Below are 13085 nucleotides of genomic sequence, written 5' to 3'. Positions count from 1 at the left end.
GTTTTTTTTTTACAAAAATGGAAAACATAAATATAGCTGCTCATGGCACAGGTTTAAGTTTCAGTATTTTCCATTTTGGATCCCCATATTAATTTTGAATACTGTTCCTATACATCCTGAAAGAATTTTCAAAATCACAGTGAAGCTTCTGGTGCTATAAAGAAATTGGACCATGAATGCTGGTAATTAGGTGTCATGGAAAGAGCTGGATCAGGAGTCCAGAAACTTGGTTGCAGCTCTCCCCCTAATTGTGGTACCTGAGTGTGTCAGTTCACCTCTCAGAGTCCTCAGCCATAAAATTAGGAGGTGGGAATGATGAATGTCATTTTAGGTCTGCCAGGACAGGACTGTTTAAATAGATCTCTTTGGGCCCTGAAATTTTTCAGTTTTAAAGATTCTATTACCCTGCTGCTGCTGCTGCTGCTGCTAAGTCGCTTCAGTTGTGTCCAACTCTGTGCGACCCCATAGATGGCAGCCCACCAGGCTCCCCCGTCCCTGGGATTCTCCAGGCAAGAACAATGGAGCGGGTTGCCATTTCCTTCTCCAATGCATGACAGTGAAAAGTGAAAGTGAAGTCGCTCAGTCGTGTCTGACTCTTTGCGACCCCATGGACTGCAGCCTACGAGGCTCCTCCGTCCATGGGATTTTCCAGGCAAGAGTACTGGAGTAGGTTGCCATTGCCTTCTATTACCCTGCTGCTGCTGCTGCTGCTAAGTCACTTCAATCGTGTCCGACTCTGTGCGACCCCATAGACGGCAGCCCACCAGGCTTCTCCATCCCTGGGATTCTCCAGGCAAGAGTACTGGAGTGGGGTGCCATTGCCTTCTGTTACCCTACATCACATCAAATGTATAAACGCACCCTCATGGAATGTGACACAGATGTAAGTGTATAAGAGTTGTGTTCCATTTAACTGACATGTCAATTTTGTTGATACATTGTTGTTTGATAGTTTTCATACTGGGGGCCAGTAACTTTTTCTTTTTTCCAGAATCCATGTATTTTTACGGCCTTTGAAAGTCACGGAGGCCCTAGGCATGATGGACTACACGGCCCTGAGTGCTAAGTAGCAGGGCCCAGATTTATTGCTTCCTTTAGCCCCGTGAACTCCAAAGGCCCAACATCAGGTAGTGGCCCGATGGGTGGGAGAGAAGACTCTGGATGCCCTGAGAAAGTTTTGTGGAGCTGTGATTTAAACTGTGCCGAGAACAATATATAGAATTAATAGAGACAGAGGGGAAAGCTTCCAAGATGAATACTAGGAGTTTCAACTGTTGATCAGGGCCCAGGGTGACTGCCCCAACCAGCAGAAACTGCAGTTCACTTCTCTGAGAGACTGGGCCATCCCAGAAGCCGCCACTAGGTGGCAACATGCCAAGAGGCTGCAGTCCCCTGTGCCTGTCTATTGATATTTTTATGTAATACAAACAGTTCTTACCAAAAATCATAATCACATCAATATTTTCCTAAGTAAAATTCTTACAGTGCAGTGTATCACCTTCCTTAAAATTAAGTATCAGGTGTGTTGTTTACCACAGTGGAGAATTTGATGCTGTCTAGCAATTCAGTGATCAAGATGGGAAGAGATCTCACTTAGTAACTGCTTCCCTGGGTTGGGAAGATCCCTTGGAGAACAGAATAGCTACCCACTCCAGTATTCTTGCCTGAAGAATCCTGATGGACAGAGGAGCCTGGTAGGCTGAAGTCCATGGGGTCGCACGGAGTCAGACACGACTGAGCAACTAACACTTAAGAAAGTGTGTTCTCTGTGTAATAGATGGGATTTTGGAACCTATTTTTAAACAGCATCTGAGAAGAGTTAAATGTGCACCCTGTGTCTGAGAATCAGGCAAGAATACCAGAGTCAAGAGCCAGGCAAATAAGTTCTTACTTCCACCCCAGACTTGCCACCCCAGTTCCTGGCAGTCACACAGGGAACAAATCCAGATTTGTTTCTGCCAGACCCCACGATAATAGTCTCATATCACGTAGTCACTGGATCTTCACAACAACCCTCAGGGATAATGAACATTAGTCTGTGTTAACAGACAAGGAATCTGAGGCCCAGAGAGCGAAGAAATTTAAGATCACGCAGACAGCAAGTGGCGAGGTCAACACTCCCTCCTGCTGAGGTCCTGAAACTCTGGTCCAGCACTCTATCCATCCAGTAAAGACTTCTGCCTCCTTCAAGGTCTCTATCACTCTCAAGTTGCCATCACTTCTTTTCCTTACCAAGCTTCCCCTGCCGTTCTCAGCCTTATTTCATCTTGACCTAAACCTAGTGAGAAGCTTGTCCCCTAGGGAAAGCCTCATGTCCTGCAGACCTTGCCTCTCTTCAACCAGGGAGAGATAAAGCCCAAAAGTAACAACAGAGAAAAAACACCTCCCTACAGGGACTGATTCTGCTTTATCCCCTCAACCCAGCCAAGCTCATCCTTCTGATTTTGTAGCTGAGAAGGGAGAAAAGGTGCCTGAAATCCTATCCCAGCCTCTAGAACACCATTCAACAAAGTCATCTCACACTTAACACTCCCAAGCCTGAAATCTTAATTTTGTCCTTTAAACTACTCTTAGTTTAAATTTCTAAACTAAGCCATCTGTCCCACACAGTACACAGTAATTCCACCCTTCTGTTCTGTTGTTGTTGTTTTATATTTTTTTATTTATTTTTGACTGCACTGGGTCTTTGTTGCTGTGTGTGGGCTTTCTCTAGTTGCAGTGGCTTCTCTTATTGCAGAGCACAGGCTCTAAGACACGTGAGCTGGGTAGTTGTGGCTCCCAGGCTCCAGAGTGTGTGAGCTTCAGTAGTTGTGGAGCAGGGGCTTAGTTGCCCTGCAGCATGTGGGATCTTCCTGGGCCAGGGGTTGAACCTGTGTCCCCCACATTGGCAGGCAGATTCTTAACTATGGATCACCAGTGAAGTCCCACCCTTCCATTTTTTTCAAGGCAAAGGTCTTGGAGACATCCTTTATTCCTCTCTTTCTCTCACACCTGCATTCAACCCATCAAAAAGCCCTTTGGGTTCTAGTTTTGAAGTGTATCTATAATAAGGCCACTTCTCCTACCCTCTACTATCACCATACTGAACCACCCACCGTCGTCTCTCACCCAGACTACTGCAGCAGGCTCCTCGCTGACCTCCCTGTTTCCATCCTTGTCATCTCACAGTCTCTTCTCCCCACCGCAACTAGGGCAGTTAAAAATATGTTATATCATGGCACTCCTCTGCTCAGCACCCTCAAGTAGATTCCCAGCCTCCACAGTTACAAGTGAGAAATAAGCCCCTGGCTCTGTTTTTAGACAAATCAGTAAGGACAGGGGGAGCCTTGGCCACCCATGACTGTATAGCCCAGCCAGCAGAGAGGTGGCCTGACCTCCACAGCTTAGGCATAGCCGTGGGTCTGACTGAGGGTTCGGTTTTGCTCTAGAAAGAATCCACTGGGCAAACAGTGGGTTTCCTATTATGCTGGGCCTGTGAATCAAAAGAAATGATTATGGGCAGGGGGGTGGTGCACACATCCTCCAGCCACAACAGGCTGCTGAGGAAGGTGGGTCGTGTATCGCACTTTGTTCTAAAGGCCTGATGTTATCTCTGTGGTGAATGAATTCCCAGTGCTGCATCTCTTGGAAGCCTTAGTTGGAGGATCTACCTTTTTAAAAAATTCCACATGAGCAACAATATGGATGAACCTGGAGGTGATTATGCTTAGTGAAATAAGTCAGAGGAAGATAAATACTGTTTGTTAGCACTTATATGTGAAATCTCAAAAGTAAACTAGTGAATATTAAAAAAAAAGGAAACAGACTCACAGATACAGAGAACAAACTAATGGTTACCTGTGGGAAGAGGGACAAGGAGAGGGGCAAGATAGGAATAAGGGATTAAGAGATACAAACTATTATGTATAAAATAAACTACAAGAATATATTTAAAGCATGGGGAATATAGTCAATATTTTATAATAACTTTAAGTGGAGTATAATCTGTAAAAATACTGAATCACTATGCTGTGCACTTTAACATAGTATTGTAAATCAACTATGCTTCAATTTAAAAATTCAAATGAAAAAAGACTGAATATTCTTAACAACCTACTGACTATTTTTCCAAATTTATTATCAGAATAAAAGGTTCTATAATAAATAAAAATTTTTTAATGGAAAAAAATTCTATACAAGCTTAGAAATTTTCCTAATGAGCCTCATAGATGCAGCTGAGGGAGGGTTCACCAGGACTATTATCTCCTGATTAGTGGAGGAAAGTGGCCCAGAGAGGTGACTTGCCGAGAGTCACAGATATTTGTCTTAGACTCTGGTACTGAGAGTAGGGCCTTTAGCAAGTCACTTATCCTGTCTGGAACATCAGATTCTTTTCCTCACAAATAAAGAATGAGGAGGAAAGAAGACCTAAAGACGGGTTTGCAAAACATCCAGACTCTGACAGCTCTGAAATTTTTTGATTCTTCAACAAATGTTATTTGATCTATCAATTAGTCTCTCAATCCCATACCTTCCCCAATGTGCAAAAGAGAAGGTTGGCAAGACCAAAGTCTTTGCTGTTTTATTTGCCCTTGGAGATGGTCGCAGGATGTAGGGCTTAAGCACATCTGCCCACATCTATACCCTCTGCCACCCATCCATCCTGCCTGTCACAAGAAAGAGGCAGGAACAGCAGGGGTGAGCAGGCTGCCTCCATCTGCCTGGAACACCTAAGGCAAAAAGGGCTCAATACCAGGACCCTGTCTCCCACACCCCCCCACACAGAAGCATGTCATTATCATTTCATCCCAAAGCTTGCAGCCTATGCAGGACCCAGAACCTCGGAACTGAACTGTTCTGGACAAGCTCGCCTCTGCCTGACCCTGTCTTCAGTTCTCACATGCTTGTTTAGAAGCGTTGAGGTTGTGGTAGCTTCTTGGTTTGCCTTGCCCCAGCTCTGCCACCGCAGCTGCGGTGTGGACTGCGTCTAGCCCAGCCCAGTCAGGGAGTGTAGAGCAGGGGTTCCGCAGCACCTCTCCCACCAGCCCCCTCTCCCCACTGGCCCTGCCCCTGGCGGAAGCTGCAATGGACTTTTTTTTTTTTGCAACCAATCAAACTAGAAATAGAATGTAAACCACAAATGTAAGCCACATGTGTAATTTTAATTTTCCAGTCATGCTTAGTCGCTCAGCAGTGTCCAACTCTCTGCGGCCCCATGAACTGTAGCCTTCCAGGCACGTCTGTCCATGGGACTTCCCAGGCCAGAATACTAGAGTGGGCAGCCATTTCCTTCTCCAGGGGATCTTCCCGACCCAGGGATCAAACCCAGGTCTCCTGCATTGTGGGCAGATTCTTTATCATCTGAGCCACCAGGGAAGTAGTCTCATTTTAAAATGTAACTGAAAAATCAATTAAAATAATGTTAATACATAATGTGTTTTATTTAACATAAGCAGGATAGTATCATTTGACATGTAATCCATATATAGTATCATTTCAATTTGTAATCTGCATATAAATATATTAAGATACTTCACATTCTTTTTTACCTCCTAATTCTTCAAAGTCTGGTGTGTATTTTACATTTATGAAAGTGAAAGTGAAAGTTGCTCCATCATGTCTGACTCTTTGCGACCCCGTAGACTATATAGTCGATGGAATTCTCCAGGCCAGAGTAGTGGAGTGGGTAGCCTTTCCTTTCTCCAGAGGATCTTCCCAACCCAGGGACCGAACCCAGGTCTCCTGCATTGCAGGCAGATTCTTTACCAGCTGAGCCACAAGGCAAGCCCTTTACATTTATAGCATATCTGAATTTGAACCAACCACATCTCAAGTGCTCGATAGGTACACGTGCCCAGTCGCTACCATAATAGTGCAGATCTAGAATATACGTGAGTCTGTATATAATTTTACTTACCATAAATCTGCTAATGTTAACATATTGTTACATTGTCATCTAGTCCTTTCTAGATATAATTTTTACAAAGTCGAAGTCATATTGTCTATATGACTTTATATCCTTCTCTTGCCATTTTATGTATCTTCCTACATCATCAAAAGTTATTCGCAATCACTGTCTTCAATGTCATGTCATAGATTCTCCCATCATGTGGATGTGTCATAATATCCTTAGCCAATGACCAGATGTTGGACAGCTGCAATTTTTCAGTTTTACAAATAATGCTGAGATGAAGATTTTTTTGTGTGTTGTTCATGCTTCATAATGCCTTGATGTAAACCTCTCTAGTATTGTAGCCATTTTTAACAAAATGGGTTTTGAATATCATTAATCAGTCAAACAGCTATCAACAAGTGCTTTATAATGGGCAGCTGATACACCTTGGCTTCTTGTCCCACCCCTTTGATACCTGGCTCTGAGACCCAGGGCAAACCACTTTGCTTCTTACACTTGAGTTACTCTATTTATAAAATAAACTGACTGTATTAGATGATTTCTGAGAGTCTTTCCAAGCACTAGCCTTCAATGGTGTTTTCCCCTCACCCTCAGATCTAACCAATTAACCTATCAAGCTCATAATTTTAAGTCCTAAAGTAACCTCAAAGCCACCTCCTAAACATTTAAAAATATATCTGCTTCTCTCCATCCCAGTCACAGTGCGTTTTTACAGTGCTGTGTACATCATCTCACATCTAAAGCATGTTGGGAGTATCCAGTGCTGAGAAAGATAGAGTTCTAAAGGTAACAGCAAAATCCAAGATCAAAATGAGATATGTGTGAAAGCCTGGGGCTGGCGCAGAGTTGATGCTCAATGATTATTTTCTGCCTTTAAATCTGAAACCAGCTTCTAGAACCCCACTTAGACCCAGTCACTGAAAGGCTGTGGAGGAGTTCACAGTGAAACTTCAGAGGTGCTGCTGTGCCCTGCTGGGAGCCAGCCTGCCCCAGACACTGGGCGCTCTCAGAAGACAAAGACTCAGCAGCTTCCCCTAAAGGCCTGACAGTCTAGAGGGGGAAATTGGAACCCCTGTCCGCAAAACAAAGATGCCTCAGGCGGTGTCTTCAATAGAAAAACCAGATGGAGAACAGAACAATTATCTGAGCAATTCAGGCAAGCCTGCTGTTGAGGAAAAGGCTTGAAGAAATTTGTTCTGTTTCCTTTGTGAACCAAGGGGTTAGGGAAGCCTGGAGTAGCAAAATTACTTTGGGTCTACAAAAAGTTCAGAGTTCTGGCCTGTGCTCTATAATCTTAGGCAAACCATTAAGCCACTTTTTGATCTTAGCATCCTCATGGGTCAAATAGAGTTAGGGTAATACCAACCTTGTTCACACCTAACCACAGACTGGATTGAATTGTGAGGTTGAACCCAATGCTTATGAATGGAGAAAATAGCTATTAAATGAGCCAATCTAATAGCTGCATAGAAAACTGAAAATGTGTCTCCTAAAATTCTACTCCTCTTAAAGGAAACGTTTAGTATTCATCAATAACATCTGTATTGAACTTTATAATATGTAAGGGAATTTTATATGCATTTATTCTATTTTGCTTTCAAAATCTCTTGTGGTATGTATTATCATTTGTGCCTTTTACAAGACTGAGAGAGTTTAAATAACTGTTTCAAGTTTGCACTGTTTGCGAGGGCCAGATTCAGGCTCTCCAACTCTTTGATTCTTGTTCCCCTACTCAGTTCTGCTTCCCACTAAAATCCTTATCACCAAAACATTAATATTATTAACATAATATTAGTAATGTTTGTTATATGTAATTCCTTTGGTCAAGGACTCTGCAACATCAATATAAGCTCTGGAAAAAAATTGCCCGACATGTAAGAACAGCAAGTTCACTTTCTCATATTAAGGAAAAGTAGCTGTCCCCATCTGATTTGCATTTTATGCCATACAGCAGGAAATATTTAAGTTGACAAATAGGATATTTACAACCACAACAGATACTTGGCAGTTATTTTTTAACAATTGTTGCAAATGTGATTTATTTGCTATTATAAAAGGGCATTACTGTGCGAATATGACTCCTGAAATTAGCTTCAGTTTAGCAAGGGGCCTTGACAGCCTGACCTCTTAATATCCTTATAATGATGCCATTTACATTCAATGCTTACTCAAGTCACTCACTGCTAGATTTGTTTGAGAGGCGTCCACTCTAGGGCGGATGTATTATGTATTTCAACATACCAAGTTGGTGTGTGAGGCACATGTAGGCCTTCTAAGGGGAAAAACTATTTAATCAAGTCTTCACAAAAATGTGTTAGTTTCCAATTTCCTGCAGTGAAAATGCATTACTGCTAATTACAGCATACTCCAGAAACACAATACTTCATGTTTTCTCCACAAGACATTTCCATGGCATGGAGATATTAAACAAAACCATGTTTGATCCTCTGTGCTTTAGCTTTTAGTATGACTGGGAAACTGGTCCAGGGTAAGGATGGACTGGGTCAGGATTGATGCCATCTCCTCCAGCAGGGAAGGGGCAGACAGTGGACTTAGTGCCAGGCAGAACTGTATTCAAACCCCAGTACCACCACTTCGTAGACACGGTTACCTCTCTGAACCTGTGTTTCTTTATCAGTGACATAGAGCTGTTATATTTAAGCAGATCCGAGATGTCTGTGAAGCCCCTGGCACACTGGAGGTACTCGGTACACGGAGACCGGTCATGCGTGTATGACTTGTCAAAGCTTAGAGGTTACTTTCTCCATGATACAGCCCTGACATCACTAGCCAGACCCGATCTGTCCAGTCCTTCTGCTTTGGTGGTACTTTGTTCCATCCCTCAAGTATTCATTGTGTTATAATTAATTGAATATGATTCTGTCTTCCCCTTCTTGGTGTAGGATCCATGTCTCTGCCTTTTACACTTCGATGACTAGCACAGTAATATGCCTTGAGCACTGAACTGAGGAGGATTCTGGATTCAGTGTAGGGTTGGGGAGTGACAAGAGAAATTAAGGATGGTCTGCCACAGGAGAAGGTAGCACATGACCCACTTTGCCAACAGCAGTTTAGCACATAGTAGATGCTCAGTAAGTGTCTGTCAAGGGAGTTACTGGACATTAATCAAGCATCTAATAACTTAAGAGTAACTTATTGCTTACATGTATCTGTCCCTCAAAGCAATTTAATTTCTATTGTATCCTAATATCCTTCTAGGACTTCCCAGGTGGCACAGTGGTAAAGAATCCACCTGTTAATGCAGGAAACACTGGAGACAGGGGTTTGATCCCTGGGTTAGGAAGATCCCCTGGAGTAAGAAATGGCAACCTGCTCCAGTATTCTTGCCTGGGAAATTCCACAGACAGAGGAGCCCAGTGTGCTGCAGTCCCTGCGGTCACAAAGAGTTGGACACAACTGAACAACTGAGCATGCATGCACGCACACATCCCTCTAATAACCCTGGTATTCAGCTATGGTGACTGCTATCATGGTTTCCTGGCATAGGGTAGGTGAAATTACTTTCTTGTACTCTTAAGGTGAAAATAGTGGTAGAGCTAAGGCTTATCGGCCAACCCTAAGCTTCCCTTTAGAATCATATTGCAACATATTGGATCTAGGAAAATAGTACTGATGAAATTATTTGCAGGGAAGAAATGGAGATGCAGACGTAGAGAGCTTGTGGACACAGCAGGGTAGGAGAGGGAAGGATGAATTAAGAAAGCAGCATCGACGTATGTACAGTATCATGTGTGAAATAGATAGCTAGTGGGAAGCTGCTGCTTTATAGAGAACCCAGCCTAGAGAGCTGGGATGGGAGCAAGGAGGGAGGCGCAAGAAGGAGGGGATATATATATATATATATATAAAATTATTGCTGATTTGCATCATTGTACTGCAAAACACCAACACAACATTGTAAAGCAATTATCCTCCAATTTAACAAAAAAAAAAACACAACTAAATTTAAACTTTTCACAATAAAAAAGTTATTTTCCCTCCAGAAAAAAGAATCATATTGCAATTCCCAGAGAAGCCAGCACTGCTTTTTCTGAAGCCAAGGCAAACTGCTCTTTTCTAACATTTACTCACCCTTGGCCTTTTCTGTCTGCTCCCCTGTAACTCCCCATCCTCTGGAGTTCCCATCCAACTTCATTTCTCAGTTGAAAGCCTTGCACTGGCCACTTTAGAAATGGCCAACCACAGGCAGAAAAATCAAACAGGAGACTTTCAGAACCAGGACTCTCCATCAGATTATCTTGGCCAGGTATTTCCAGCTGTGTAAACGCCCCACAAGAACCTTGAATCTTCTGACAAGAATCAGATTGAAGGCTCTATTCTTCTGTTGAACAAAGGAGAAACATGAGCAAGAGCATCTTAAGTCACGTATTCATTGGCATAGTTGGGTCTGGTGTGGTTCAGGGTGGTTCAGGGCGGTCATGGATGGTAGGGGCCTTCTCTCCTGCTGGCGGTTCGTATTCTCACTTCTCTGGTTCCTGTTCTACTCAGGTGTGGGCAACAGGCCTCAATCTCTCATACAGTGACCAGCTAGCCCTGACTCAGCTCACCTTATACTTGACCAATGGCCACCTGAATTGCAGTTTGAGCACCCTCGAAGTGCCCCGCTTTGCTCCCAAGAAAGACAAGAAAATGAACAACCTAAATGTTCAGAAAGTGCCGGTAAGTGACCGATGACGCATGCTGATTCTCCTCAGTGCCATTTACTGAGCTCTGGTTGTGTGCCAAGCTCCATGGGTCCAGAAGGAAGAAAGAATTTCAGGCAAATCTTTGAAACTCCCAAAATGGGCTTCTGGCACAGGAATGTAGGAGAGGGGAGGCAGCATTCTCTAGGAACCGGGAATGTCGGAACGGGGAGAAGCACCATGTGGAAGGATGGAAGAGCATGGGCTTTCCAGGGCTGGATGTCTGGGTGTTCCCCTCTGTTCTCTCCTCAGCTCACTTCCCAGGACAATTATATCTATATCCATGGCTGCAGTCACCAGAAGCTTCCAACCAAACCTGTATTTTTCTAGCCCAAATCTCTTTTTTGAGCCTCCGACTCCTCGATTCCATATTCAACAGAATGTTGGAGAGGCTTCAGGCTCAAACTACCCACAGTTGCACTCATGGTCTCTTCTTCCTTATACTTCCTCTTGGTGAGTTGCGCCAGAAGCTGATCAGTCACCCTTTGTCCCAGCATCCAGTCGGCAAGCAGCTCAAGTTGATGCCTGCTGCTAAAATGCCTCAACTCTGACCCTTCCTCTCCCCATCAAAGATGCAGCCTTCATTTCAGCTTTCAGGGTCTCACACTACTGTTATAATAGCTTCTCACTAAGATTCCCTGCCTCCTCTCAAGGTAGTCAAGGCAGTCAGGGCGAATCTGAGCATGCTACTCCCCTACTTATGATTCTGAAATGACTCCTGTCATTTTTGGGAAAATCCCAACTTCTCAGCTTGGTTGATGAGGCCCCTCATGATCCATGGCCTAGTCCCCATCTCGTCACTAGCCTATCTCTAGGGGGCTGGAGGCAGTAGTTCTGGCACTGGTTAAGGTTTACCAACCTCAGGACTCTGGGTAACAAAGGGTAAACCTCTATGGGGACAGTGGGCTAGGTTGGTCCTGGGGAAGGAGTGCAAAGGTCAAGAGGACCAGATGGCCCTTCCTATAGGTGGGATATGCGAGCAGATTGGGGCTCAAGCCACAGCTGCTCTGACAATGCCAGAGGGTTTCTTCTGCCTCCTCTCACAATAGTGAGCTTTGTGCCCTTTTTGCAAATGAAGCTCTACTTGAGATGTGAATATGTCAAGCAGATAAAAGAGGAATGCCAGTGGTTAATAAAACCCCCATACCAGTTCCCTAGAGATATCATTTCAGAACAGTATCTGCTGCCTCTCTCTTGAGTCTGTTTGGATCCAAGAGATAGCTCTGGGTTTAGAGAACCCTTTTTTGACTCTGCCAAGGATCCCTATATCAACTTCCTTAGCAGGAGCTCAGCATACACTTGGAAGGGTAGCCTGAAAAGGGTGCCAGATATCTTGGGGGGCTCAAGCAGCAGCCCTCTCCTCCTCCTCCTCAATTCACTTGTCCTGTGAGATACCCTTGTTCATGCAAATCCCTTAGATCTCTTTGCTTATTAAGACAAGAAGCAGAATTGGACTAGGGATGAGAAACAGACCTAGGACCTTGCTAGGGATATCCCAGGTTTGGTCCCACCTGTTCCCCTGTCCTCACCAAAGGGACCTTTACAAGACTCTAAGTTCAGTGACAGAGGGAAGGACAGCAGTAGAATTTGATACCTTCTGGCTTAGCAAACCTAACTCCATGCCATTTCCCAAAGGAAGCTGGAAGCTGAGTTAGTATTCAATGCAAGACTTCCAAAGACAATTCGCTGCATTTAAATATGTTGCTCCAGAAACCTGCAAGCAGAGGCTTCACTTGGAATTAGAAGCACTCTCCCATCTTCCCCTTCTTGCCTATAGATTTCAATCCTAGCTAAAGGCAACATACAGGAATTCTGTGATCAAGAGTCTTAGACACTTTTAGGAATTATCTGCACTCAAGAGAGAAGCATTATGATCTTCAGTAAATCAAACGTCTCTACAATCACTGAAGAAGAGCTATGCAGGTTTACTGAGGGAGGGACAAACTAGAAGTACTTTTGGTTGTAGAAAGATAAAATGGAGGTTCTCACCCTGGTGCCACTGTGCACATGTGTACACACATGCTCCTGTGCGTATGTGAACGTGTGATGGGAAAGTTTTAAACGAAGCATGCACACGTGCACATGGTGCAATTTACAGCCAAAGTGAAGCTCCTGAACAAGTGTGAACAGACTGTGATGCCGTCAAGTTTACAATCAGTCAGCCGACAAACCCCTTTGAAGACAAGAAAAGGAAACACACAGATAGAAACTAGAGATAATGAGGGCGCATTCAGAATGAGTGCCTGTAAAAGATTTCCAGTTTGGGCCTATTCCTAAAGGATAATATGCTGTGCAGGGGGAAAGCAAAAACTTTTCTGAACTCTAAGAAGAGCTATTGTCCCCATAGTAGAAACAGGTGGCAAATCACTCTCATTTAGACCCGTTTAGACGGAGGAGCCTGATAGGCTGCAGTCCATGGGGTCGCTAAGAGTTGGACACGACTGAGAGACTTCACTTTCACTTTTCACTTTCATGCATTGGAGAAGGAA

General features: G+C 43.9%; 1 protein-coding gene across 1 annotated transcript in view; it reads left to right on the top strand.

Moving 5' to 3' along the window:
- The window catches only part of LOC120860867 (IQ domain-containing protein H-like), a 225239-nt gene that overhangs the window by 185517 nt on the left and 26637 nt on the right, over nucleotides 1-13085 (top strand). Inside the window, exon 16 of the mRNA XM_040236570.1 lies at nucleotides 10403-10573. Coding sequence (XP_040092504.1) covers nucleotides 10403-10573 — 171 coding nt within the window. The remainder of the gene's footprint in view (nucleotides 1-10402; nucleotides 10574-13085) is intronic.

The sequence above is a fragment of the Oryx dammah genome, unplaced genomic scaffold (genome assembly GCF_014754425.2).
Source record: "Oryx dammah isolate SB20612 unplaced genomic scaffold, SCBI_Odam_1.1 HiC_scaffold_11209, whole genome shotgun sequence".
Taxonomy (NCBI): Eukaryota; Metazoa; Chordata; class Mammalia; order Artiodactyla; family Bovidae; genus Oryx; species Oryx dammah.
The sequence above is the reverse complement of the archived record's forward strand: the minus strand, read 5'-3'. Positions and strand labels throughout refer to the sequence as shown.